Source organism: Girardinichthys multiradiatus, chromosome 3 (genome assembly GCF_021462225.1).
Source record: "Girardinichthys multiradiatus isolate DD_20200921_A chromosome 3, DD_fGirMul_XY1, whole genome shotgun sequence".
Classification (NCBI taxonomy): Eukaryota; Metazoa; Chordata; class Actinopteri; order Cyprinodontiformes; family Goodeidae; genus Girardinichthys; species Girardinichthys multiradiatus.
Genome location: NC_061796.1, coordinates 21,001,836 through 21,029,628, shown reverse-complemented (window position 1 = coordinate 21,029,628; position 27,793 = coordinate 21,001,836). Strand labels below are relative to the sequence as shown.

Here is a 27,793-nt window from a genome sequence, read left to right as displayed (position 1 = left end):
CTAGAGCCTGTTTGCCATAGGAGACTCTACCAGGGGCATTTAAGCCCCAGACAACATAGCTTCTAGGATCATTCGAGCACTCAAACCCCTCCACCACGTTAAGGTGGCGGTTCAAGGAGGGGATCACTGCTTGTAAAAACACTAAAAACGATCTTAATGCCTGGTTTACCATGAGTGACGCTCCGCAGACAGAAGATAGGCACTTACATATTTGTTTAGTATTCAGCAGTTCTTGGACGTCTTCAAACAGTGAAAGATGAATCTTCTTGCTAATCTAGAAGTTACTCATATTCTAAAATCTAAATATATAGCTGAAAACAGATTTAATGTAAGAAAGAAGTGATCCCCCGCCTCTCGCCCAATGACCGCTGGAGGCACCAACTCCCCCATGATCCTGCACTGACAAGCAGGTATAGACAGAGGATGGATGGATGGAAGAAGATATCCCTTGTTTGATAAAGAGGGCAATAATACCTTTAGCTTATTTTTAGCACATTTTAATAGTGTGATCATTTCTATAAACTGGCACACAATAATGATGCTAACACTTCTTATTGTTACATCCCTGCGCCAGCATTAGAAAAACGTGATCTTTCAGTCTCCCTTGTTGGTTGTAGCAACTATTATCGACAGCTGTGATTATGTGAAGGAACTGCTGTCCTGTCTGATCTTACCATCTTTACCTGTGTGTCTAAAACAGCTTGTGAAACTTAACTGAAACATCCACTTTCCACACTGTTTCCATCTTAACTGTGTATTTAGCTTTATCTGTCAGACATTTGGGAAAGCCGGTGGTTGCAAAATCTGATCCTGGACATTTGGTAGAAGTTTTTTTGGATCTGCTAATTTGCCTAAAGCTTGGCGTAAATGCTGCCTAGGCCCAGCAGATAGTAATAGAATTACAAAGTTTCCATAGTAAAATTGCTGTTTTTCGATTTGATGACAGCATCTGTGCCAAATGTGTGCATTTTGGATGGCATTTGATTGCAACGACAAGCTTTTCAGACAAGCACCAACTTGTTATGCAGTAAATAAATGGACATGCTTCTACAGACTCAGTTTTGCTGTTCTGCCCTGTAATGTGACCAATCATCCTATTCTATCTTTAGAGATAATTATGTTTACATGAAACATTGGCAGGATGTTATCTGACTTTAACACAACACAGGAAATGACTCCTAACGATTTACTGTTGGCGTGTTCGGAAATCTTAACCCTTAGAAACTATTTGACCAGTTTACTGGGTCCATCCTGACCACTGACCAACACTGTGATGTCACTAATCTTCTTTTAGATATTTTCCATGATGTTATTTCCTGTTTCTATATTCTCCCTTGACCACAGGAAGCACAAGCTTGTTGCTAACCCCTGGGGCATTTATCAGTAAGACATATCTCCAAGATGCTGGGTCTCATTTTCTCTTTCCGTGCCTCCTTCTTTCTTACTGCTTGTCTCTTGTCTCCTATGAACTGATACAACTCATCACCATTCCTTTAACAAGCAGATCTCCAAGTGATCTTATAGTTACTGTGCAAATATTTTGTAAAGGTAAATTTAATTCACATCTCATCTCATCGCAGATTTGAATTCAGGAAGTTTTCTACTAAGTGGTAGGGCTTGCTTATGAACATCGGTCACCACTTTCAGTAGGAAATGCTGGTAGCAGTTGAGATGTAAAAATTTGAAAAGATGGAAAATGTCTGCTTTATCTGTCTCCTTTATTGTTCATGGAGTGAAGGAATAATCTTGGGCTAGAATTTGTTTGACTAAGTAGCAACTTTCTGCTGATTGCAAATATGTACAACTGGAATGCAGTTGCATTTTTATTGTTTATGTCTCAGAACTCAGAGGAGGTCCTATATAAGACTGCAAATCATCAAATCACTAAAATGTTTTGACACAGGCCTTTTTCCTATGGTCCTTGTTGGGACAAAGGAACTTCAGTTAGGTTGGTCTGCTGATCTAATGCTAGGCAGACAGAGCTCCCCACCAGGGTAACACAGACAGGGAGCCAAACAAATGGACACCATGTCAAGGACATCCGAGGGTCACATTCTGCCAGACAAAGAGGAGGTGAAGAAAAATGTTCAGTGAAGGCATGCAACTAGGACTGGTTTTATTAAGACACTAGTTCCAGGAAAATGCCACAAAAAACTAAATCTGTAATATGATCATGACCCTTTATTTTAAAGGACATTAATACTAAAGGAAATCATTGTAGGTACCTTCACTTTAAAACAATGATTGTATTTAGAACGTATGGAGAAAAATTGATACCAAAACATACTCAAGAAAGTTGGGAAAGAGTCATGTTAACCATTGCAGGGCTTCATAGTGCGACGTGTGTCAAGTGCAACCTATTTGTTTGTCTGTTTTCAGTTGCACTGTCTCATGCAAAGACATGGATGTTTTTCTGCCTTAGAAATACTCTGAAAGAAATAACACAACACAAGTCAAGTCCTCAGCCTCCACCTTTCCATTTGCTTTGTCTGCGGCTAACGCTAGGTCAATGAACTTTTAGCTGGATGTTTCGGTGTGTTTCTTTAACTTGTCATCAGCTTGTCAGATATGTTGGAATAATAGCATGTAGTAAAGAATCTGCTTAGTTTTGAATCCCCTTTTTGTGGCCGCAAAACCATCAAAATATTAAAACAAGGCTTTTCCTGTTCAGTGGTCTGATGAGTGTTTGTATTTTCTCAAGAGCATCAACACAGCAGTGTTATGTTCTTTGGGACTTTGGGTTTGGTTTTTTGCTTCATTTTGGTGTTTTACATGTATGTATATTCTGCTCCCTTGTTCCCTGTGAATTCTCTCATTTCCTTAGTTTAACTTCAGTTGCTTGCCTTCCCTCACAGCTGCACTCAGTTTCTAATCAACCACCTACTTCTTGCTCAGTAATCAACTGTCCAACTTGAATAACTCGGTAAGGCCGTGTTTGCAAGGCAGCGTTTACAGGTGAAAACGGAAAAGATTAGTTGCGTTTCTACTGTTCACTTACATGACAATGGCACGTTTTCTCTGAAAATGGCACAATTTGAGAACAGGTTCCAGCGTGTAACGGTTTGCAATCATCCCGGTCTCCATTGTCGTTTAGCCTGGAAAAACTTTATCTTTCCTACAGGAAAGCCCTGATTCATAAGCAGTATGACTGAAACAGTAGAAATTAATGTGCGCGTGCCCAATATAACAGCTGCTGTCCAGTTTAAAACCGAAAGAAGACGAAGATATCAATAACTATGACCACAGGGTACTTACTTGTGCTGCTGACCATTTTTAATCTATCAGCAGGTTTCCAACAAAGTGCTCATCTGCTCCCTCGTTTGTAAGGAGGAAGTGTTTGCGCATGTTGTTGAGTTTTAAAGAACATACCTCCTACTAGAGGCGTGAACAGAGATTGTAATTAAAAAACATCCGAGTTTTAACAAATCACTGTTGTGTAAACACTAGCCATTCAGCTCTGGGTCAGGTCATCCTGTTATTCACACTAGCCTTTTTCTCTCTGCTCCTATTGTGGTTTACCATTTTGGATCTCTTTAGTTTTTGAATTTCCTTGTTTATTTTCACCTGCTGGCTCTTCCCTGCATTTGGGTCCAGATCTTCACCTTTACATGACAAGGAGATGAACTGAGACAACTGCATCAAGCCATCACAATATGACCCTAAGACTTGCACTCTGAACTTCCCTCTTTACATCGCTCTTTACTGCTGATCTGCAAGAGAAATGGCAAAAATATTACATTTAAAGAAATATGGTGATGATAAAAGAGGTGTGGCGGTTCATGTAACTAAAAAAGGTTAAGAGCTCCAGTGCACCCAGTCCAGAAGGTTAGTATGGAGAAATGTGTTGTACTGCATCACTTACAGATACTTTTCATAAAATTTTCACTGCACAAAAAATGTATGCTGCTCCACATTCTGTGCTCATCGTGTTTTGATTCTTTTTCTTCATGATGCATCTTACATCTTAAATAAGAGATAAATATAGACTGCAAGCAGACTTGTCAGGCACATATGCTCTCCGTCTGTGAAGCCCAGCTCAGATGAGCTTTTGCTCGAACTTCGCAGAGTTTCTGCACAGAGTTCATGTATGGCTTCCTCCTTGTGTAATACGATTTCAGGTTACATTTGCAGGTGAAGCAGTAGGCTGTATGCACTCCTGTGCGGCTACATTGATGAAGATGGCATGATAAGTCTTTCTTGCAGTAGAGTGATTATTCCAAACATGAATGCCATGATTTCATGCACTGTGATGCCTGCAGACTTCCTGAATCATATCTTGTATATCTGACCATATCTTGTACTGTTAATGTTCCATTCTGTTTTACATTAGGGTCAGTTTTGAGCTACATGATGATTCTGCGATTGTTTTCATGAAAAGCGAAAGCCTTGTGTGAGAAATTCCTTCCAGAACCTTGTCTCATGCATGTTCCAGAAACCGTTTCATTGAAAACGTTTTATCAAATTATTTTGCATACCCATGTCTTTTTAATAATGATTTCAAAACAATTATATGGTAGTGAATGAGTCTTTTTGTAGATCAGACCATTTTCTTTACTTTTTTGAAAACAAGGTTTGTCTTTAAATAAGGTCTGGTGTTGCTCATCAGGTCAAGCCTAAATGAATAATATTAGCTTTTGTTTAATATTTATCAGTCATGAGCAGCTCCATAGATATGTCACACTGTTGCTTGACAGATTAAATTACATGAGCCTTAAGTTGATTTTAAAATGGACTTAAAGAACTTTGTCATCTAGGCTTCTCAGCTGTTCACTCTTGTTCTCCGGAATCAATAAGCACTTCATGTGGTTGCCTTCTCCACCTCATATCAAGTCTGTTACTATAGCAACCTAATGAGGGCTAAGAAGGCCATTTAAAAGTGTAAGAGCTGAAAATACCCTCTGTGGGCAGCGTCAAGCTTATCAAGCAGCAACAATCAATGTGGCCGGAGTTCAAACACTGTCTGCATCCATTTTGCTGCTGATTTGAAGGAAAAAACCTCATACATTCGCATTCAGTTTTCTTCTGCAAAAGGGGATTGCTTGTGAGTGTAAAGAGTGTAAACAATAGTTCACACCCTGGAAAATATGGTGTCAGACCCACTTACACAAACTAATGTATCCCCCTTTTCTGTCACTTTGTGTCCAGCCTAGGGTTAAGAAAATGCCAATTTTGCTCATGTTTGTTCCCCCTTTGCTAGTTTGTGAAACTTCTTTCTTATCTCCTTCTTTCTTCCACATCTGGATAATAACCTACATGTCTATTTTTTTTACTTGGTCTGGCTCTAGATTTTATACGTAGGCTCTCAGTATGTTGAAATAAATAAAACCAGATTGTCCAAAATGTATTTTTGCAAGTACAAGAAATAATTCCAAACTGAAGCACTCCTACTTAATATAAACCTTTGAACACAGGTTCTACATCATATAGTCCAGCTGCAGGACAGATGCAACTGTGCTGCATGTGTGTGATTTGGGCTGGATTTGTCTGACATAAGCCTTGGCTGTCTGAGGGATTAGAGCACAGCTGGAATCAAAAGCCTGTGGCTGGAGGCTCTTTAAATCCAGCACTGAGGATCCGTGAAGTACAGTCCAAGGTTGGGTGGACTCCACAGAGTCTACAGCCAGAATAGAGGGCCTACTTTTATTTTGCCCTCATTCTTTCTGCGATCATGCTACAAGCTAACTTGACAACAGTGATGTTTGAGAGCCACTTAAAAAGGTCAGTAAAGCTCTTGTAGGTCCTGAAGTAGTAAACCTCCAAGACAACATGAGCTAATGCTATCTGTTTAAATAATGGACAATGACAGTGTTCTGTTGGTCTGAGTTCCCTCGTTGAGATGTGATTTGGTCCATACGTAAGATGTAATGGCAGTCTTGATCGATTGACTCATTCGCTATAGTTAGATTGGTGATGGTAAACAGTTGTCAGCCGATGAAAAGAGCCCTAGGATGCAACCAGTGACTGAATAACCCCGCTGACAAACTTCCCATCTCTGTCTGACACCAGCAACCATGGAGCTTCATGTCTCAACATGAATTTCTGTGCAGGGACAACCACTGAAGCTTCTCGCAACATTGTCTATTAATAACTTAAGTAATATAGAACCTAACTGTGTTTTTACATACATCTTTTTAGAAGGGCCTTGTAAGTTTATGACTCAGGAAAAATATTGTAGTGAAAAATGGCTCTTTGGATTGTAAAGCTGCTAACCCCTGAACTTGATGGTTATGTATCAAACAAGCTTCATTTGAAATTTTGTACATTGAAATGACCACATACAGTAAATAATTTTATTGGTCTTGCCCTCTGAGATTCCTTTTCCTGTTCTGTTCCTTGTGCAGTTGGATTTCAAGTCATATTTTGGCCTTTGTAACAGCTGCTTTACATCCATTCCTGAGCACTTTGCACCAAATTCCTAAGGCTTAAGAAGGAAAAGAGGATAGGAAGTTTGAAGTGTTTTGTTTAGTTCGAAGTACTTCCATTTCACTGTAACTCATTTATTTGGATAAGACCGGAATCGGAGTAAGCAATAATTCTGCACTGGTATCAGATAGCAGACAGGAGACATTAAACATAATTGGTTGCTTCACATCAATGTTTTTTTAACACTTGTTCATTTTTATAACAGTGCATCACATCTGTCGACTTGTTGCTCACCTCAAATTCCTACACCCACACAGCCACCCACACACTCACACACACACTGCACTGGCACTGAATGGGCTGGCATATTACATTAAGAGTTGTGTGCGTTTGTGCATCTGTCCTTATTCAAATGTGCATGCAGAGCTCTCGACCAGAAAGCTTATTGTTGCTATGGTAACTTCAGAGAAATTGCTTAATGAGAGAGAGACGGTCATGTGTAGGCTGAATTAAATCAGAGGATAAAGACTAGAAGTATGGAAGTAAGAGTGCAAGAGAGTGATGAGGCATTTATGAATGGCACATAGAAAAAAAAGCAAAACGATTTGTTGAGACCAAGGAGGGCATCTGCAGAGCAGAAACATGGGAAAGCAGACATGATTAAGGAAAACAAGAGGCATTTATGCAATATTGTTTGACAAGTATTACCTTTTCCAGTCTTTATGGTTCTTTCCTGTTAGTTTACCAGATCCATCTTAGCAAATTATGATTACAAGCCTTTCATCTTAGAGAGATTCTTGGGCTTTACATAAAACCCAGGGGCCTCGACAGAAAGAGTGACTGAAAGGATCTGCCACTAAACTGGTGGGTTAGGCTGTTAAGATCACAATCTTAATCTAAGACAGGGGCCCTTGTGTTCCTATTTGAATCTGAATAACTGTGATTTAAATGATTTAAATACTCATTTGACTGATGAGACCTAAAGTCGCTTTAAATTGCTGGTGCTGCAGCTTTGAAGAAGGAAATGTGGCTCTTTAGTAAAGAAAAACACTCAAATATTGGACAAAATTTTGTATGAGCACAAAGAATGATAGGGACTTTTCTCAAGAAAATGTAACAGTGTAAGGACCAAGCTACTGTATAAGATCAACTCGATTTGGTTGACCCTATTGATGTAATACACTACAAGCCAAATATCTGAAGGCAGTTTCTGTTCAGTGTCGTTTCTAATAACTCGTATGACTTCTATGTATTTTGGGATGTACTTACCACATCATCACATATTGCCTTTACTGATATGCGCCATTTTATTCATGGTACATTTTGTTATGAATTCATGTTCCCAGAAAAAATAAATGTTGATGGTAAATAGTAAATGACGCACTGAGTGCCAGAAGTGACAGAAGTGAGGCTACCATACATCTGACCACCATCAGCAGGCAAGGAGGGTGAAGTGTATGCCCATGGACACAACGACTGAGACACACAGAGCAGGGGTTCGAACCGGCAACCCACCGGTTACAAGATAAACCTCTAACACTGTTGCCATTGTCCCCCAACAAAAGAAGAACTTATTTTAAGGTTGAAGAGCTTTCAAGGTTTACAACCCGAATGCAATGTAAACTAATCACAGTTTGCATATTTTATATATGCCATGTTGTTGGTTAAACCAGAAGAGGCTACATTAAAGAAAGCAAGATGAAGTCACACTTAGACGCCATCTTGCCAACCCCCCACGTCTCCGGTGAGCGGGAAAAAATAGCCTGCCAGGAGGTTGTTGTTTTTAATGACCACTGGCTTGAAAACGCTAGATACAAAACATGGTTGAAACGAGGACCAAATCCTCAAGTAGCTTCCTGCTACATCTGCAAGAAGGACATGCAGCTTTTCGCGATGGGAGAGTTGGCACTCTCGAGCAGTAAGCCATAGTAGTGGGAGGGAATCCTAAATTTAAGTTAGCTTGCAACTTTGTAGGTAAATTGCAAATTGATTGTTTGAAGGATGGATGGAGCTAGGGGTTTTATGTAATCTACTGTACTTTAAAATGTGCAACAACAAAACATTTTTATTGAAAATACTAGTAAAGGTGGTTAGCTGATGGTTTAATTACACAAAACGTCACTGTGGCGTGGTGAAGTTCCATCATGCATGATGTGCCTCTGACGTCTTTCGGCCTGCTTCTGCCCATATGTCCATTTCATATTAAGACAATAACTTGGAGAATCAGTTGAACAGTATTTTAGATTGTTGATGGGCTCCTTTCATATAGGGAAGGCTGTGTGCCATGGTTATAAAGCTCCATGAAGAAAAGGCTCACAGGGATACAGACTGCACGGAGGTTTGGTGAAGGAAAAGATTGATGTACCTTGAAAATGCTTGAATTTTACTGTGGGAAAAATGTACAAACCCTGTGTAGTATACTGAAAAAATTATTTTCTGACCAAATTTAATCTTGCCTCCAAACATTTGACCTGTAAATGTTGGCACTTGGATAAACTGTGATCTCTCACAAGTTGTGTAGCTGACGTCATCAGTTTTTCAACGGTTAATTTTCAGGTGTGTACATAAATACGATTTGCTTGCAATCTGTTTTTTTTTTATTTTTATTGACAGACCAGCTGTTTTACATCTGACAATTGTGTATGGATGTTTGTTTTTCATGTGATGTAAATTAATGACATATTAATAATTTTTCACAGATTTTACATGTAAGGTAGGTTTTAACAGCAAATATAACATAGTGCAGCATCCCAGGCATTAAGATAAATAATTCAGTCATTTTGTTTGAATAATAAAGTACCTTCTCACGAATTATGATGGAAATATAAGTCATGATAAATATTCTCTCAAGGCACTTTATGAAAACAAAAATACAGTCAAATTCAATCCAATCATACAGACAGATTAGTTATTAAACAAGGCAGCTATGTTCAGTTTATTATTCAAGTTTTCCATCTAAGGAAATCCAGCAGATTGAATTGAGTCACTCGTCCTGGACAAGCATGTAATGACATTGGATTGTCGGTTGCATCATGATATTCACTTTGCAAGGATGCACCTCAACAGTATTTCCAGTTGCAAAAAATACGGTGTGTAAAGTAATGTTATGGTAACATTCTTTTAAAAGGACAGTTTGCAAGCTACAAGTGATTCTTTTCTGAGGATTTATCTACAGGTCCTTCTCAAAATATTAGCATATTGTGATAAAGTTAATTATTTTCCATAATGTAATGATGAAAATTTAACATTCATATATTTTAGATTAATTGCACACTAACTGAAATATTTCAGGTCTTTTATTGTCTTAATACAGATGATTTTGGCATACAGCTCATGAAAACCCAAAATTCCTATCTCACAAAATTAGCATATTTCATCCGACCAATAAAAGAAAAGTGTTTTTAATACAAAAAACGTCAACCTTCAAATAATCATGTACAGCTATGCACTCAATACTTGGTCGGGAATCCTTTTGCAGAAATGACTGCTTCAATGCGGCGTGGCATGGAGGCAATCAGCCTGTGGCACTGCTGAGGTCTTATGGAGGCCCAGGAGGCTTCGATAGCGGCCTTTAGCTCATCCAGAGTGTTGGGTCTTGAGTCTCTCAACGTTCTCTTCACAATATCCCACAGATTCTCTATGGGGTTCAGGTCAGGAGAGTTGGCAGGCCAATTGAGCACAGTGATACCATGGTCAGTAAACCATTTACCAGTGGTTTTGGCACTGTGAGCAGGTGCCAGGTCGTGCTGAAAAATGAAATCTTCATCTCCATAAAGCTTTTCAGCAGATGGAAGCATGAAGTGCTCCAAAATCTCCTGATAGCTAGCTGCATTGACCCTGCCCTTGATAAAACACAGTGGACCAACACCAGCAGCTGACACGGCACCCCAGACCATCACTGACTGTGGGTACTTGACACTGGACTTCTGGCATTTTGGCATTTCCTTCTCCCCAGTCTTCCTCCAGACTCTGGCACCTTGATTTCCGAATGACATGCAGAATTAGCTTTCATTCGAAAAAAGTACTTTGGACCACTGAGCAACAGTCCAGTGCTGCTTCTCTGTAGCCCAGGTCTGGGGAATGCGGCACCTGTAGCCCATTTCCTGCACACGCCTGTGCACGGTGGCTCTGGATGTTTCTACTCCAGACTCAGTCCACTGCTTCCGCAGGTCCCCCAAGGTCTGGAATCGGCCCTTCTCCACAATCTTCCTCAGTGTCCGGTCACCTCTTATCGTTGTGCAGCGTTTTCTGCCACACTTTTTCCTTCCCACAGACTTCCCACTGAGGTGCCTTGATACAGCACTCTGGGAACAGCCTATTTATTCAGAAATTTCTTTCTGTGTCTTACCCTCTTGCTTGAGGGTGTCAATAGTGGCCTTCTGGACAGCAGTCAGGTCGGCAGTCTTACCCATGATTGGGGTTTTGAGTGATGAACCAGGCTGGGAGTTTTAAAGGCCTCAGGAATCTTTTGCAGGTGTTTAGAGTTAACTCGTTGATTCAGATGATTAGGTTCATAGCTCATTTAGAGACCCTTTTAATGATATGCTAATTTTGTGAGATAGGAATTTTGGGTTTTCATGAGCTGTATGCCAAAATCATCCGTATTAAGACAATAAAAGACCTGAAATATTTCAGTTAGTGTGCAATGAATCTAAAATATATGAATGTTAAATTTTCATCATGACATTATGGAAAATAATGAACTTTATCACAATATGCTCATATTTTGAGAAGGACCTGTATGTTGTGTAGTGTACCAGTCCATCTTCAGAAAAACATAATGATGCCACCTGCATACTATACAGCTGGGATGATGTTGTCAGGCTTACTAGCTTGTTACTTTTTCCTCCAAATGGAATAATTGTATATTTAGTTAAAAACGTCCATTTTAGTTTCATCAGACTGTAGGACATATGTCCAAAAATTAAGGTATTTGTGCCAGATTTTATTTGAAAACTGTAATCTGTTTCCTCTTATACAGTGGGTTTAAATATCCTGTTTCAACTGTAAATAAGAAACTGTTCCTGTAGGAGATCGAACACTGGTAACTAACTGGAAACTGGTATATTTTGAAAGCTAACCTGCTTTCAGAAGACAAACAAGATTATTATTACCTTGTATTGGGAGATTTCGTTGTCCGATGAGCTAACCCCTCCCTCCTACATCCCTATGTCTAAAGGGATTGCTCAAACCAGCTCTCCATCCAACGGGTCCGGACTTCCCCAAACCTGAAAGGTCTTACTAAGCAGGTTTAATGAAAGTTCTGTTTAAGTTGGTGTCGGGAAATGACTCGCCTAGCCTCTGACAGCCTTCATACAAAAGTCTCGCCCTTCTTCAACTGGAGGTCCAGGCGACCGAGTAGCCTATTGCAGTCATCCACACCTTCGACAGTCACTTTTGTTCACGGCTGCTCATTCCCTAATTTTACAACTGACTCTTGGTATATGGGCTAGGTTAATTTTAGTGGCTCGGCACGAGCCCCAACAGCACTGTTTTAACAAACTTTGCTAAGGGAACCTATAAAAACCTCCTAAAATATCTTGGAACCAGGCAACAAGACTTTTTACCACCAATGAAAAACCAAAAATTACGGTGACTCAAATAATTGAATGTCCACAATTTAACTAGAATTTTATATACTTTCTTTAATTAGTAACGTTTTTGCAGGGGTCAGTAACAGCTTAAAATCGGCAACACAAAATCATTTCAATAATAGAAATGAATCAATCAACTCAACCTGTCTTTCCCTGATGCTGAAACTAGTGAGTTTGGAGAGGCTTTGAAGACGGAGGCTCATCCATGCACCTGATGGAGAAGATTCTTCTGGTAACAACGAGTGATTTCTTGAAGGAAATACGACTTAATCTTCAGTTTTCTTCCCTTTAAGTGGCAGGCACTGATGCTCCAGGCTTCGATGGTTAAACAGGATATTTGTTGTTAAATGTCTTCGAAGACAGTAGTTTCCAGAGACTGAAGAGTTGAAGGAAACCCGGAGACATAAATGAGGTTGATTCAGGACTTCCAGAAGCCTGAAACTTAGAGCAATCAGCTGTTCACCGATCAAGTTCACTTCTGTTGTCTGGATAAAAAGGCTTTAGATGAAATTAGATTCTTAATCTTGAGGCACAGTCCTTTCTGGGCCCACGAGTTGATCCTCTTTTTTAATGCAGTCGATCAGTTGGGCTGTGTCTCTGTTCCTTTTCCATCTAAGCTTCTTTTCTCTGTCCGATCTTGTTTGCTGGTCTTCTGCGAGGAAACAATCCTGTTCCTTCCTTCAGCATTGCTTTTATGGTGCTTGATGCTTTCGCCACTCAGCCCCTTATTAGGCTTCTCAGTTATTGCGCAACCTATTCAGCTCAGCTTCTTGATTATTGCTCAATACTTTAGTCATGGTCACTGTGACCTACTGATTCAGTTTCTCAGCCTTGGAGATGCAGATAATAGCCACGCTGGTGTAGTCGCATCCTCCCGTTGCTGTCAGCATATAGCTCGCTTTCTTCACTCCGAGTCATCCTACAGTTCTTTCCCTAATCTGCTCAGTTTTAAACTTTACACAGTTTTACACATTCCATTCTTCAGCTTTCAGCATTTACTTTAAAACACAGTTGCAAAACCATCACTTCATTCTTTTTATTCATGCTTCACAAATGATTAACGTTATATCGATATACTTGTTTATTATTTGTGCAAAAGATAAGACAGATAACATGTGGCAGGTAATATGTGGCTCCACACAGGCCTCTCCAGTCTCTCAGCTCCAGAATATGAGAACAAGCTTGTTTCACTCTCCACTGTTTCAACCGTGTATTTTAATAATTATTGCATGGATTACACATAAGGATATAAGGATATTTATTGTAACTTTTATGGAGTTAACTGTGAGCAGGTTCTAAATGTTGCATGGATTACATGGAAAGATCTCACCTTATTTTGACAGAGAGCTTGTACAAGCTTCACTGTAACTGCTAGGGAGTGGTGAATCCAGCACTTCAAAGCTTGCGTCGGCATTGAAAGACACAGAAACGTGTCCTGGCAATCGTTTTAATTCCTATTCATCTTAATGTCAGCAGCTGTCAGTTTCTTAGAGAAGTCCTGCTTCCAACACACTCCCACACCCACCCTGACATCACCACCACAAACCAGTGGCAGATGCACACAGACAAAACAGGGCATTCTGGCTTAACTACCCTATTATATTAATAACCTATCTGCTGAGATTGAGACTACAGAAAGTGTCAAAAGTGTGGGATCACTTTAAAACACAAAGAGTGCATGTACTGTAAAACTGAATTAGCATGTCCTCGATGCTATAACACCTCAGCAGGAAGTATCCACTGTAGCTGCCAATTTTTTTGTCCTACTATTCAATCATTTTAAAAATAGATAGAATACTCCATTACTAAAATAATCATTAGCTACACCCTCAATATATTTGCATTCAAGTCTGACCATGTTTTAGACATACCAGCTATAACAGATCTATTTATAAATAACCATAAAACAACCTTGTAAGGAATTCTATCTCTTTTACCGGCCCAAAAGAAATTTAACTGACGGGTGGAAGTTGTAACACACAAATCCTTTCCGTCACACAGATCGGTTTGCAGCAGAGACGTCGATTGGCTGAGTATGTCATCACCACCAAACATTAGTTTTGGTTTGGCTATGAATAACTATTAATAAGTGCCAAAGGCAATTATTAACAAAGTTAGTAATTTTGATCAAGATTACCAAGTAGGGGAGCCACCTAATTATCAGGAATTAATAGCCGAACAGCTGTCTGTTTCTGTCAGTTACTGTTTTGTGAGAACCTGCCTGATGAGGTGTGGTATAATAGACAAACAGATGAAGGAGTGAATTCACGCACTGGCGTTCTCAAACAGCAAGCCCTACACACATAAATTTATCTCCAAAATATTAGAATTTATTTCCAAAATACTTCAACTTCCAGGTAATATCAATATTAATTCTCAAGAAACTGTTTAACTAGGTTAGTAACATTCAACCAAACTACTATGTAAAAATAAAAGCATAAGGAAAGCTAATATGCTATGGCCTCGATATTAGTTCAGTGAGGGCCAGTTTCACTCTAGCAAGAAGTCTTCCAAATTTGGCAGAAATCCGACTTGATGGACCTGATGGAAGCCATTGTCATTTCCTGTTGGGTTTCGAAGCGTTAAGGAAGACTTCCCATAGTATGTAATTCAAAATTATTATGTGTTATTAAACAACGTTTGACACCTCTACTGACTGTCATTGAGGTGATTCATCAATTTACCATACCAACGTGTTGAGCAATCATCCAAGTGAAAACATACAAAATTTGCTCCAGATCTGATATGGCATCTGGAAGATATAGATGTTTGAAATATTCTAGGGGGCGCAGTATATTCAAATTCCAAATTACTCCAATTGAGCAGTTTGTAGGTTGACAAAGATCATTCATATCCAGTTTGGAGCAAATTGGATCGTGCATATGCAATTTAGAGCCAACTGTATGCAAATGGAGAGATGCAGATATTTGCCACTTCGCCAAGTCCACATGGTCCAGCCAACAGTCACTGTTCAAAGTAGGATTCTACATCACCTAGTTTTGTGTTAGCTTATAAACTTGTGAATGTGTTGAGAGCTGGTCTGTGATGATGCACAGAAAGTTTGGTACAGCTCCGACCTTGTGTGTGGAAGTTATAACGCCTTCGTCTTTTATGGCGAGAAGTCAGTTTTTGACGCTTGGCCACATGCTTTGATGCAGCAAAAAGATTAAAAAAACTTTTGACCTCCAGTCTTCAAGGGATGTTTCCTACCTCCAGCACTGTTGATTAAAATGGCTGAAGTATTCCTTGATGTCATCTTGCTGTGCTGAAACCTGTTAATGAAGCATTCATTTAATTCAGATATGTTCAATCAGGGGAACATCTACAACATGAAAGACACCGGCCCTTGAGGGCTGACCTTGGACACCACTGCCTTAAGACTATCATGGTTCATTTTGAAGTCTTTAAGTCAAAAGCTGTAGGAGTTCATTCAGGTACAATGTGTGTGAAACAGTAAAAATGGCCAACTTCCTGTGGGTTTTTGACCATGGCTCCAGGAGACTTTTTTTGTAGGTCTTGAGAAGTCACATATGTTTATTGAGTTTCATAACCCTCAGTCAGGATTTTGATAACTGTAGATCTCATATGCTTTCTGAGCAAACTCACAAAGTTTCAAGATTGATCAAATCCCCTATGGGAGGAGTTTGATCAAATGCAGAAGATAGAAATGGCCAGAAGACGACAGACTTTTTGTTTGTTGCAGAGCATGGGTGCAAGAGAGTTTTGTGTAGATCTTGGAAAGTTCTACAAGTATACCAAATGTCATACCTCTACAGTAAAGTAAAGTCAGTAAGAAGGGTGAATATTTCAGGGGGCCGCTGAAGAGCTATTTCAATTCCAACTTTTGTGAAACTCATAAAATACTTCGCATCACCGGTGCTAATGTGTTTGCAAAATTTGGGCAAATTTGGTATATGTTTAGGCCTCCAAAAACTCAATTCATTTGTCTGGAGAATAATAATTACCATTCGAATTCCGATAGGCCTTTGCAGCTCTCTCGCTGCTCGGGTCTTATAAAAAGATGTAGTGATACCCCAGTTCATGTGTATATGTATATTTAAAAAATTGGATTGAGGCCAAATTAGCTTTAAACTCATTAAAAATTGGTATGTGTTCAAACAACCAGTTTACAATTCAAAGTAGATGGGAAAATAAAACATTGTATTAATAAACTAATACTATAAAAATAATTAAAATATTTAGCCGAATAACAAATGAATAACTGGACAATTGATTCTTAATGTTGTGTTTAGTAGCCATCACTGTGACTGATTAAATTGAATCTTTGTTGGTTCCTCCCATGGATAGGCCAGGCGTATATGTACAGGCTGCAGATAGAGTGGATCATTATAGGTGACAAAGCACCCTGGGTCTGTGATAACAGCTCTGCAACTGTGTGTGTATGTGTCAGCTGTGTGGTATCAGTATATACTGTCAGCTGGGGACTCTCATAGATACAGAGCTTGGCAACAAACTAAAGTGTTAATACTGAGAGCAGTTGCTCCAGCAGCATCTTAGAGATTAGTCAGCATGGTAAAATCCCAACCAGATCTTTAGTTATCTTGTTTATGCTATTGGAAGACAAATTATGGAAACATATTCCTGCTGATAGCATTTAGAAAATGCAGATAGAAATCATATCCATCAGCACAACCATGAATGCAACCTTTGCTGTTTTAAGTGATCGGCCTCAACAACTACTGATATGAACGCTGTAATGCAGTCCATTGTCTTTACTTCGTCTCGGTGATCCCTCCAAGGTTTTCACGTCTGCTTCTAGTTGGACATGCATTTCATATATTCTAGAAGGATTTGTATTCTATATTGAAAACCAGTTTTCTGTAGCTAATGAGGTGGAATGCATATTCATGTGCCAAACATAGGTTAATTTAAAGTGGTACCCAACACCTAAAAACATTTTCACACAGGAGCCTTGTTTCTGTGAGCATTTAGACATTAGTTTGTCTCACTGAACCACAGGGCTTAAAAAGGCAACCTCAGAGCTGCTACCAGGCCTGTAGACCACATTCTAGAAAAAAGGCCCAACTAATCACACTGAAGATATATTTATATCTGAACTAAATGGTGCTGCTTGCATTTGTTCATATGTAGGTAGCATAAAGAGTATGGAAAGCCGTTTATTTCAAAATTAAATAAATAAATAAATGAATGATACCATAAACATTGTAATATGTTAATGATTTGCCATCATGAATGATGCATTGCAGCCATGTAGTTTTTGACATATAATCTTTCCCCCCATTCCTTATTTTCTTAAAAAACCAAAAACTGCATTTGGACTGTAGACTAAATATTTTTTAGCTACTTAAGACCAGAGTTAGCTGTAAATCACATACTGCGAGCAACCAATCACAAGACCTTATATACCACCTTCGATTTTTTTGTTTTTCCAAAGCTACAAGGCAAATTAGCTCTGCCTCTTCGTCCGATGACCCCATGGTAGAAAGTGTGGGAAAGGTCAAAATTTGTATGCGAATTGGTACGCAACAATACAGCCTCAAAGTCCATGGACAGTGTGCGTGGATCGGCGCCGCTCACAGCACATTTTTATTTGCAGCACTAGTGGCATTTATTTTTCAGTATTTTCTGAAAGTAGGCAGACAGGAAATGGGGGCAGATGTTGGCAAATGTCGCTGGGGTCAGGACTTGAAACCCAGGAAAGCCACGTCAAGGACCGAAGCCTCTGTATATGGGTCTTGTGCTTAACCCCCTACACCACCAGCACCACGCCTCAGTTGAGCTTAATGTCGCACAACCGTGTTTGGCAGGCTGGGATGCAGGAATTCTGCCTCAGCCATGCAGTGGATCTGCAGCAGTGGAGCCACATAAAATACTTGGACTGATGTTATTACATACGAGTTTAATATTTTACGTCATAAAACATAACATATATAAAATATGAATTTATTATGACAGTTAAAAAAAAGGAAAAAGATTTATCATTGATTACCTCATTTTGAGTTCAGATAAGGTTGTTCTTTGGCCTCCCCTTGGTTGTACCTTGCTTTGACTTGTGTGTTACTGTTGTGTCATGGACCACTTTCTCAAAGTGATATTGCAGCAGCCGCTGAAGCAAAGGAATGTGAACGAAGGCATCAGTGAAGTTGTTTTCATTTCCTGTGCTTTCTGACTGCTACCTTTTATTTGCTGTGGTTTTGCGGACAGTGGTAACCCATTTCCTGAGAATTTATGCTGACAATGCCCAAACTTGATTTTAAAGCACATTACACAGAAACTTTAACACTCGGATGAATGCAAACTAAAGAGATCAGTTATTAAGCATGCAATTTTTTGACTCTCCTAATTGCATTGTATTGAGCAAAATATTAAATATCTATTTCAGTACAAGCATAAACATATGTTGTGTAGAGAGATACAAGAAGTAGGGGCGTATAATCTCTTTATGACCAGGCACTTCCTGTCTGTGTTAGTAGTGAAGAAGATGCCTGTTGTCACAATTGTCTCAAAAGGCTGACTTACTGTCTGTGTATCTCTTGATGTCTCGCATTAGATGTCTAACACTGCTTTGGTCACAAAAATACAAACGAGGCTAAAAGATTTAGATTTAAAATATTTGTGTAAATGAAACGACTTGGCTGTGTAGGCAGTGGTGTCACTGTAAAGCTGATTTGATTGTGAAACAGTGTATAGTTTCTAGTTATTGTTATCTACAGTGCTTAGTGAGGTTTGCTTCTTGAGAGTGTAGTATTCAGCTGATCCTGTAAATTCTCCCGTCAGCCTGCAAACACGTAACAGGGCGAGCCAATTGTCCCCTTTGGTTTTGTTCTCTGAAAGTAATGCAGTCTCTCTTTATTCTTGATAAACTAGTTGCAGGCTATGTTATCGGTTTGCGTATTTTAAGCAAATATTGCATTTGTCATTTTAGAGGAATTAATGAATTGATTATAAATAGTGGTAATAGGGATTTTAACACTTCAACTGGTTTGTTAGAACTTTCACTGCTAACAATAATACTGTGGGCAAGTCCTGGTTGGGTAGAAGTTGTTTCTCTGGAATTTATGAATCTGGAGGATCTTGTTTAAATACCGCATATTGCGTAACATTTTATAATATCACATTTTCCTTCTGCATCTCAGCCTAGTTATGTGTATTGTAAGGACTTTATGGGCTTATTACAGGCATGCTTTGCATATAGTGCTGTGTTTACTGAGTATACAGATCTGCTTTCCATGGAAAGTTCCATGAGTTTATAAAGAGGAGATTTTTTTCCCCAGTTCTAATGAAGGTGTCTTTGAGGTGCTTTCCTTTTTGGTTTATATTTTGTCAAGCTAATGAAGGACAGAGCAACACATCATTACTTTACTTTTTCACATGTGATGTGGGCATCAAAGTTGGCTTTTTACTTCACTGAAATGCAGAATAACCTATTTTACCTACTTTAGTAGGTAGTTTTTCTACTTCGTATTTCAAAGCTTTTTGCTGGTTTTCTCACGTCGACACACGTTTGCTAGTTGTAGGTGTCCAAAATGAATTGTGAACAATCGGAAGCTGTAGATAAAAGCTCTGAAAATGTTGTGGCAAGGAGCCTCGGAATGTAACAAAAAATTGAGTGAGGTTAAGAACAAAAGTCAAAGAAAAGTCATAATTAATAATAATCAAAGTAATGCTCCTGTCATCTTATTGGATATTTTTCTTTTGTTTTAGTGGTGTAGTATTGCACAATACCAAGGGAAAATCTTTATCTAGCTAGGTTAGGGTGGTAAAGATAACATTTGGACATGTTGACAAATTCGGCCACCATGTCTACACAATGGGCACCACTTTTGTAGAATGAACATAACAGTGACTTAAATATCACAGCATTGACCCAATAATGACATTGCTTTATCTCACGCTACTCTGTGCTGTCTGCACTGATAAAGATTCACGGATCTCATCATGCTTGAAACTCAAACTGACAGCTTTCCCTACTTTCTGATTTCCTCGAGTAATAATTACCTGACCACTTGGGGACCCTCATAGAGCTTTGAAATTTTACTTCCAGATGGTCAGTGGATTATTAAGGATGAAAAAACTATTTAAAAAGTAACGTAAGATCACTAAAACTAACATGGCCTTTCCCAAAGCATCAGAACACTCAGAATTCCACACTCTTAATCCAATAATCATACACATTCTTGTTTAACAAAATCCCCTTTATTTCCTCATGTTTAGACCTTGAAAACATGTATTTGTCAAAATTCTATGTTGAAAGATTGTGAAATTTGAACTGTACTTCTGAAATAAAAACATCCTGAAGTGTATTATAACTGTCTCGTCCAAAAATCAAACCCTTTTGTTTCTCTGTATCTCCCAGCAGCGAGGTGAGTGACTGACAGGACCAACAGACATGGGAAAGCAGAACAGCAAGCTCCGTCCTGAGGTGATGCAGGACCTCCTGGAGAGCACTGACTTCACTGAGCATGAGATCCAAGAGTGGTATAAGGGCTTTCTGAGGGACTGCCCCAGCGGGAACCTGTCCATGGAGGAGTTCAAGAAGATTTACGGGAACTTCTTTCCATATGGAGATGCTTCGAAGTTTGCAGAGCACGTGTTTCGCACTTTTGATGCTAACGGGGATGGGACGATAGATTTTAGGGAGTTTATCATCGCTTTAAGTGTGACATCACGTGGCAAGCTTGAGCAGAAGCTGAAGTGGGCCTTCAGTATGTACGACCTGGACGGGAATGGGTACATCAGTAAAGCTGAGATGTTGGAGATTGTACAGGTGAGTGTCTCTATGAAAAAATACAGCATTCAACCAGCTGTGGTCAGGAAAAGCTCCGGCTCCAGTTGTTTGAAATGATAAACTTCCTTGATTGTGACTTCCGTGAATTTTAGGTAACACACAGACGCTTGGTTAAGACTAAAACTGCTAACTACAGTGCTGCAGCACTATCCATAACTCAGCTTCAGTTTGACTCTGTGAGCCTCTGCTGGTATTTAAAGAACAGGATTTACAGCTCGGCCTCAGGAAAGTGAGAGGAAGTTCTTAAAGACATCGAGCTGAATGTCAGTCTTCCTACCACATGGAGATAAATTGTTCTAGACCCACTTTTTGCAAGAATAGCAAGAATTTTATAGTTATAATTAATTATAGCTTTTAATGGGGAGCAGTAAGGGGCAGAATAAGACTATTTAACATATTTAAAAATTACCAAAAAAATTACCAATGTATGCCGAAAGTGTAGAATTAACATTTCAAATAAAATGTGTTTAAGTAATAATCTGCTAGAAATGTTGATAAATGTAATATTTGGATAAAGTATAGGTTACAGTGAATTTCGCTGTGTTAAACATCCACTGCTGTGGTGTATTCCACAGCCTGATCTTTTTACCACAGTACTGCTTCTGCATTTACATTTATTTGAAGACCACGATTATTCATACACCTCGCAAATTTAGATTTATGTATCTTCATTTAACCAATAAGTTTGTTTCTGATGGGAAGTAAGTAAACTTTACTTTTCTAGCACATTTCACAAATAAAATCGCAAAGTGCTTTACAGATTGCGAAAACGGATACAATTATAGGCTTAATATAAAACAGAGACAGTAAGAACAGCTAAATAAATAATAAACAAGAAAAGGTAATGACACAGGCATCCTCCAAAAGACAATAAAACAATGTAAAAGGCAGTGATTTTGGGGAAAAAATGTGCCTATTTTTATTTGCATTTTAACAAAAACTGGCAGGTTGAAAATAAATTATGCTCTTCTTATTAATCAATGGAAAAGGTTTAAATTATCCAGGTGGTTATTTTAGTTGTCAGAAGGCTTTCGTGCCATCAGCCCTGACTTCATTCTCTTCTATCAGATTCATGTCAAGTTTCTGTCTGGCCCACTCCTAAACATTAATATTACTTCACAGCACAAAATGAATGGATGTTATTTTTTTGAATTTCATACAATTTTTGATTTTCATCCTTTTTTGTTGTACAAAAACATGTATTTAAAGAAAAATACACATAAAGTTCAGCACAGTTCTTTGATATCTGATATCTGTTCTTTTATGGGTTAGGGTTAGGGGGTTAGCCATGGCATGGCTCAAAGGAAGAGTAGTTGTCTGGCAACCAGCAGATTATGAGTTTATCCCAGTTTCCCCCACCACATGCCGACGTACCCTTTGGCAAGGCCTCTGATCTGAGTATCAGTGGATGACTGAGCATGGGTGTGGCTAGGTGAATGAGACCTCTAGTGATTGTTTTTTAAAAACTAGGCTTGGGTGCATACATTTTTAACCTGTGGCTTTTATTGTGGAAAACAGTTAAAAATAATTAAAAGCCCATCATTAATAGGACATTGCTGTTTATAGTGAGTGTACATAGAACCAGAACAGTGGATCAGGTGACTGGTTTACAGGACGATCATTCCTGATTGGTTTCTGACTAGGTGTCTTTCTGAAATCATTTCATCTAGCATTTCACTGCCTGTTAAGTCAAGTGAAAGCTGTAGTTAGTGCTTTACAAAGACTGACATCACAATTCTTCCAGTACAGTCCTAATTGTTGTTGGTACATGTATAAAGGCTTTAGACTTAGACAAGCTTAACTTAAGTTAAAAGGAATAGATCTGTAGTGCCTTACATGTTCTTACCTTAACCTTACCCACTCCCTACTTGGCTTCAAGGCTGAAGTTTCTTCTGCTCCTCCAGACTACTGTGATTCACATCTCAACCTGTCACGTCCTCCTGCAGCCTATTGACATCAACGTTCTGCCTACTTTCCATTAAAATGTTAAAATGGGTGCAAAGACAAAAGCATTCAAAGCAATGACTCAGATGTTGGTGTCAGGCTTTCTGCCAGGCTTATCTGCTCAAATTAAGGATTACAATAATATATCTGTGTTTTTTGTTTTGGCTAATTATTTAACTTTTAATTTACTAAGACATTTTTTCCTTCTTTCTGTAGCTGTATTTCAAATGAAACAATAGGAGTCTGTGTTTAGTAATAAGGTAGAAGTCAGTATTCGTCATTGCCAAAAAGTAACTTTAGTTAGAGCCCAGGACCGTTGGATTTCTTCTTCTCTCTCAAGAGGGCAAAGTGTACTTATTTAGTCTCTCGTCTCTCCATTCCCTCGTTTCCCCTAACTAGTTAGCACCTCCTCAACGTTGCTGAAGTTTTTCTTTTGCATTCTTCTGTCATTGCTCGCAAACACATTTATTTATTCATTTATTCACCTTTAATGAGTTCAGTTGACAGCTCATTGCTCTCTGCAGCATAAATTGTATTTTCAGTTTGGGACAAGAAAGATAATTTCTCAGCCTGAACTGGATGATTTGGCCCTGATTCCTCCAGTCCAAATGACGGGCTCCAAAAAAAGGCCCCAGAAAAAGATCCTCGTTCCAGGGAAAGGATCCTTTTGTCGAAACACACCTTTAACACATGTTCGGTATTAAAGCTGCAGTACTTAACTTGTGTGAAAAATGTTTTTTTTACATATTTGTTAAAAGTGTCACTATGTCCTGACAGTAGAATATGGAGAGATAATCTTTGAATTATCCTTCGAAAATCTAACTCATCTGGCTCTTCCCAGTGGTCCTTTTGGAACGTCTTAGTGTCAATCACACTCGTGTATGCGCTACTCCAACCCCTCCCCCGCACGTGTTCCATTGTTTAAACTCAAGATTGCTGGTGTGCTCCAGCTCTGTTAATGGCATGGACAGGTCATAGTTAATGTAAAGCATATAGGTCAAATCTCAACCACATCATCGAATGTGCCATAGCTGTTTATCCATCTTCATCAGTGGCCTTGCGGACTGGCCTTTACGTTCATGGTAGGCCCTGCTGTGGAGGGAGGGCTGTAGCGCAGCAGAGAGCAAGGGGGGGGACCTGTGAGGTGTGCTCTTTCAAACTTTCAGGTTACGACCACAGTTTTATTATAACTCCATAGTGCAGCTTTAAAAATAACCTAGCTTGAATTATTTTGTTAAAAACAACACAATGGTTATTATTTTAATTCCCCAAATACTGAGTTTTGACAACATACTTTTTAGATTTAAGTTTTGTAACGAGAAAAGTCAGCTAATTTCAGTTATGCTTTCCAATGCTTCACCCAAAGGACCCTGTCATCCCTCCCACTGTTGCCTTTATGTTTTGTTAGACACTCGCCTCCATTTGCCAGTGACTGAGAACTGCAGCTCTTTCTCCAACTAATTAATGCTCTCTCCTGCAGAGTGTGTAAACGTTGCTGATGCTCATAATTAGCCTTGCTGTGGGAGTAATTGAATGGGACAGATCAGAGCCAAAATGGCTCTCCTTCAGACAATTGCAAAATCTAACCACAACACTCACAGAAACACTACCTCATCCACTCATCAGCAGTAGATATCTACCCTTCATCTGCAAGACTTTGCTGTCAGCAGACAAGATGGACGCAGGGTGAAGGTAATTGTTCTGGCTGGCAAAAGGAGGGAGTGAGCGTTTACACAGGTGATTTGGTGAGATAGAAGAAAGCAGTGCAGAGGAAGAATAGATCATTCAGATATAGTTGCCATGGGAAGCATATTCATCTTAGGTGTGAGGATGAGGCATGAGTAGGGATGTCAGGGAACTGACAGCGGACAGAAAAACATGCGCTAAAACCTAGAAAGCAGGCAAGGATATCTGCGGTTTTCAAAAGCGCCAAATTTAGTTTTGATGGCAGCAATTCCTCTCCCGCGAGCAGCAGCAGGGCTAACTCTCCTACTCCTGGTATACATATGGCGAAGGTAGAAGTATACAACATAGCCCAAGTGTTTCATGCCCCATCCAGTCACCACAGAATAAAAGATTCTGATCCGGCTTGGCTGTCAAAGGTGAAATTATCCCCCTGGATCTATAGGACTGAGCTTGGTAATTAAATACATACATGATAGACAGAGAAAGGAAATATGGAAAGTGACAGAAACAGATAAAAGATGTGATAAAGAGACAGAAGGATGGAGAAAAAAGATAGATATGGACATAATATATAAATACAGTAGATAGAAGATAAATAAACATTTCAGAGTTTTCTTCCGTAAGAATGTTCTGTCGAATATGTGGACAGTTTAAACAGGCAGAGGAAACCATGGGCCCAGCCATTTATATATTCTCCTGAGTGTGTGTGTTTATACACTGACCTGGTTAAGCGCAAGATTTTTATCAAGGCTGAAGAGACAATTTTCGTCAGCCTCAGATCTACGGCTACAACTCCTGCATTCAGCACCGTTAGCACGCCTGCATTCGTTAGCGACTCGTCTGCAGGCGGCAACATGGCTGGGTTTTAATTTGTGCATTACACGGCGTAGACAGTTAAGGGTTTTAATGTTGAAGAAATGTTTGAAACAACTGAGATGTTACAATGCAAACAGTTGGATGTTGTTTTGATATATTCATTAAAGTTTAGATATTGAGAAAAAAAATTTAAATTGAACATTTTTGAGATGTTATTATTAAATGAATTAACATTTATTACCACATAAATACACTAAAGTACAGAATACTGGTAGTGTTGAGTACGGTATAGATTCCCAGGTAGCGAGTATCAGATTAAATCTGAAAGGTATCCATCCCTAGGTATGAGGCTCTGCTGTTAAGCATTTTAAACAGTCTTTAGCTTCCTCCATTGACAGTGTTGACATATGGATATCATCCCTTTCTTTTTGCCTCTTAAAACTCGACTGAGCCACTCGAACTCCGCTATGTGGCACTCCAAGCACTCAACACTCAGAACTGTATATCACAACCAAACTTAAGGCACGAGAGTGACAGTTGATGCTTGCCACATTTCTCATGAAAATATTCTCTTAAACTGAAGAGTACCTGCAATACCAGATGCTGAGCTGAACAGGAACACCATTGATTTTACACTAAAACAACCTGGGAGTTTGTTTGTTTGTTTTGTTTGTTTTCCAATATTTTTTGTTTTTCATGAGATTAGAAACAAGTGCATTCTCCTAAAAGATTTAACTTTCGCTGTTGTGTGTAACTTCACTATTTGGGTGCCCTGTGTTTCCAATGGTATGCATAGGAAATAAAGTAAATTGGCCTGAACGGGGACTCGAAACCGCAACCCTCAGATTAAAGGTCTGGACTACCAACTGAGCTACCCAGGCTTCTATAAGTAAGTTCACAATCACTCAACACTTAGGATTCCTTACCAAAACCAAACCTAAGGCATGAGAATAGTAGCTTGCCATAATTCTCGGGAGAAGGTCCCATTTATTACTGGTGCTTGTTACTTTGTACAAACATAACCACACAATTTTAATTAAAATACTTTACCTTCCATCATGGTTGGGAAGTAACAAGTTACATGTAATGGTGAAAACCAGAGTACATAAAAAATGCAGCTTTCAAATGATGCTTTCATTCATTAAGCAAATAAAGCTATCTAGCTTGACTATGTGAAAAAGTTATTCCCCCTAAACCTCCATAGTGGCTGCTCCACCATTGGATGTAATTACTGGCAATTAGTCTTTAACGTCCTTGTGAAGGAATTTAAGCCTAATCATTCTGATTTGCTGATTATTTTACTTTAGCAATATTAAAGAGTGTTCAAGCAGGGACAGCCTGTTTAAAGGTCTAGCCACAGCATCTCGATCGGCTTTGAGTATGGACTTTGACTAGGCCACTCTAAAACCTTCATCTTATTTTTATTAGCCAGTCAGAATTGAACTTGCTGGTTTCCTTCACATCTTTGTCCTACCACATAACCAGAATGCGCTTGAGCTTGAGGTCGAGGCTGTTGGCCGGACATTCTCCTTCAGGACTTCCTGTTAGAGAGCAAATAAAAACCACCTTTGAGTTGTCACTCTACTGAATATTTCCCCAAAAGTCTTGAAGGTAATTAAGATGTTTTTTTTGCAAGTGTGAGACAGGTCTTTGTGTTCTTTTTTGTCAGCCGTAGTTTTGTCTTAAAGCTTTCCAGGGTTCTATTTTGGTTCTGCTTTTGGAGATTGTTCTGCCTACTTCATGTTGTCAAAAAGGCTCTATTTAAATGATGTCTTGATTCTAGTGGTCTGACAGTATTTATGCTTGGCTGTGGACTGTGAAACGAGAGCAAAAAATGAAATTGTTACTTGTCATTGCTTTTTTATCTTAGTTTATCTTTATTGGTTTCATGACCTGAAACATTTAAGTGACAAAAAAGCAATAACTGTAAGGAGGAAATACTTTTTTACAGCACTGTAGTAAAACAGTCTCTAGTCTTGATCGGGTTTTGAAATTAGATAAACGCCACCTTAAATCACCAACAGCACATTAAACATTTATGAAAGTGAAAGAGATTAATTTAAAAAACCTATTTTTATTTCATTATCTTGAAATATGTTGAGATGTGCTTCATTTGCTTATCTGATGACCTTGAGACAACAAACCGGGTTTTGTTGTGATAAAAGCTTGTTATCTTGAGTTCGGTCTTTTTTTTTGTGATCTGGATGGAACATCCGGGATTCTTCGTACTAATCAGAGCAATCAAGCTACAGACGTGCCACAGCAAGTAGTTCCATATAATTTTTTTACATTTTGATATCGTATTTTTTTTCTTGTTGTTGTAATCAAATATTTGTTACTCTGCTTGAGACTATTTTATGTTCTGTGACCGAACTTTAGACGAGCTTTGGCTTTGAAACATGTGGCCTTACGATGTCTGATTTGATGATTACGAGGTGCACAGTTTGCCAAATCAAAAACAAGCCACATCATCATGTGTTCATCATTTACTAAACATTGAGCATGCATCAATACCATTAATCTAGTTTTTATTACCCTGAGCTGCTTGGAGATTTCTCTAATAGGTAAGGCAGGTACTGTCTGTTATTTTAAAGAATGGAACTATTGAAAATACTTGAAG

The 27,793-nt window shown here is 39.0% G+C and overlaps 1 protein-coding gene across 5 annotated transcripts in view; it reads left to right on the top strand.

Annotated features, from left to right (window-relative positions):
- Window positions 1-27,793, top strand: part of LOC124865545 (neurocalcin-delta A) — a 109,999-nt gene that overhangs the window by 67,953 nt on the left and 14,253 nt on the right. For 3 of the 5 annotated variants that reach the window (XM_047360721.1, XM_047360723.1, XM_047360720.1), the window contains one exon: window positions 20,296-20,706. In XM_047360721.1, the coding sequence (XP_047216677.1) occupies window positions 20,329-20,706 (378 nt within the window). In that variant the 5' untranslated portion in view covers window positions 20,296-20,328. The remainder of the gene's footprint in view (window positions 1-20,295; window positions 20,707-27,793) is intronic. The other 2 variants (XM_047360722.1, XM_047360724.1) reach the window with 1 other exon arrangement.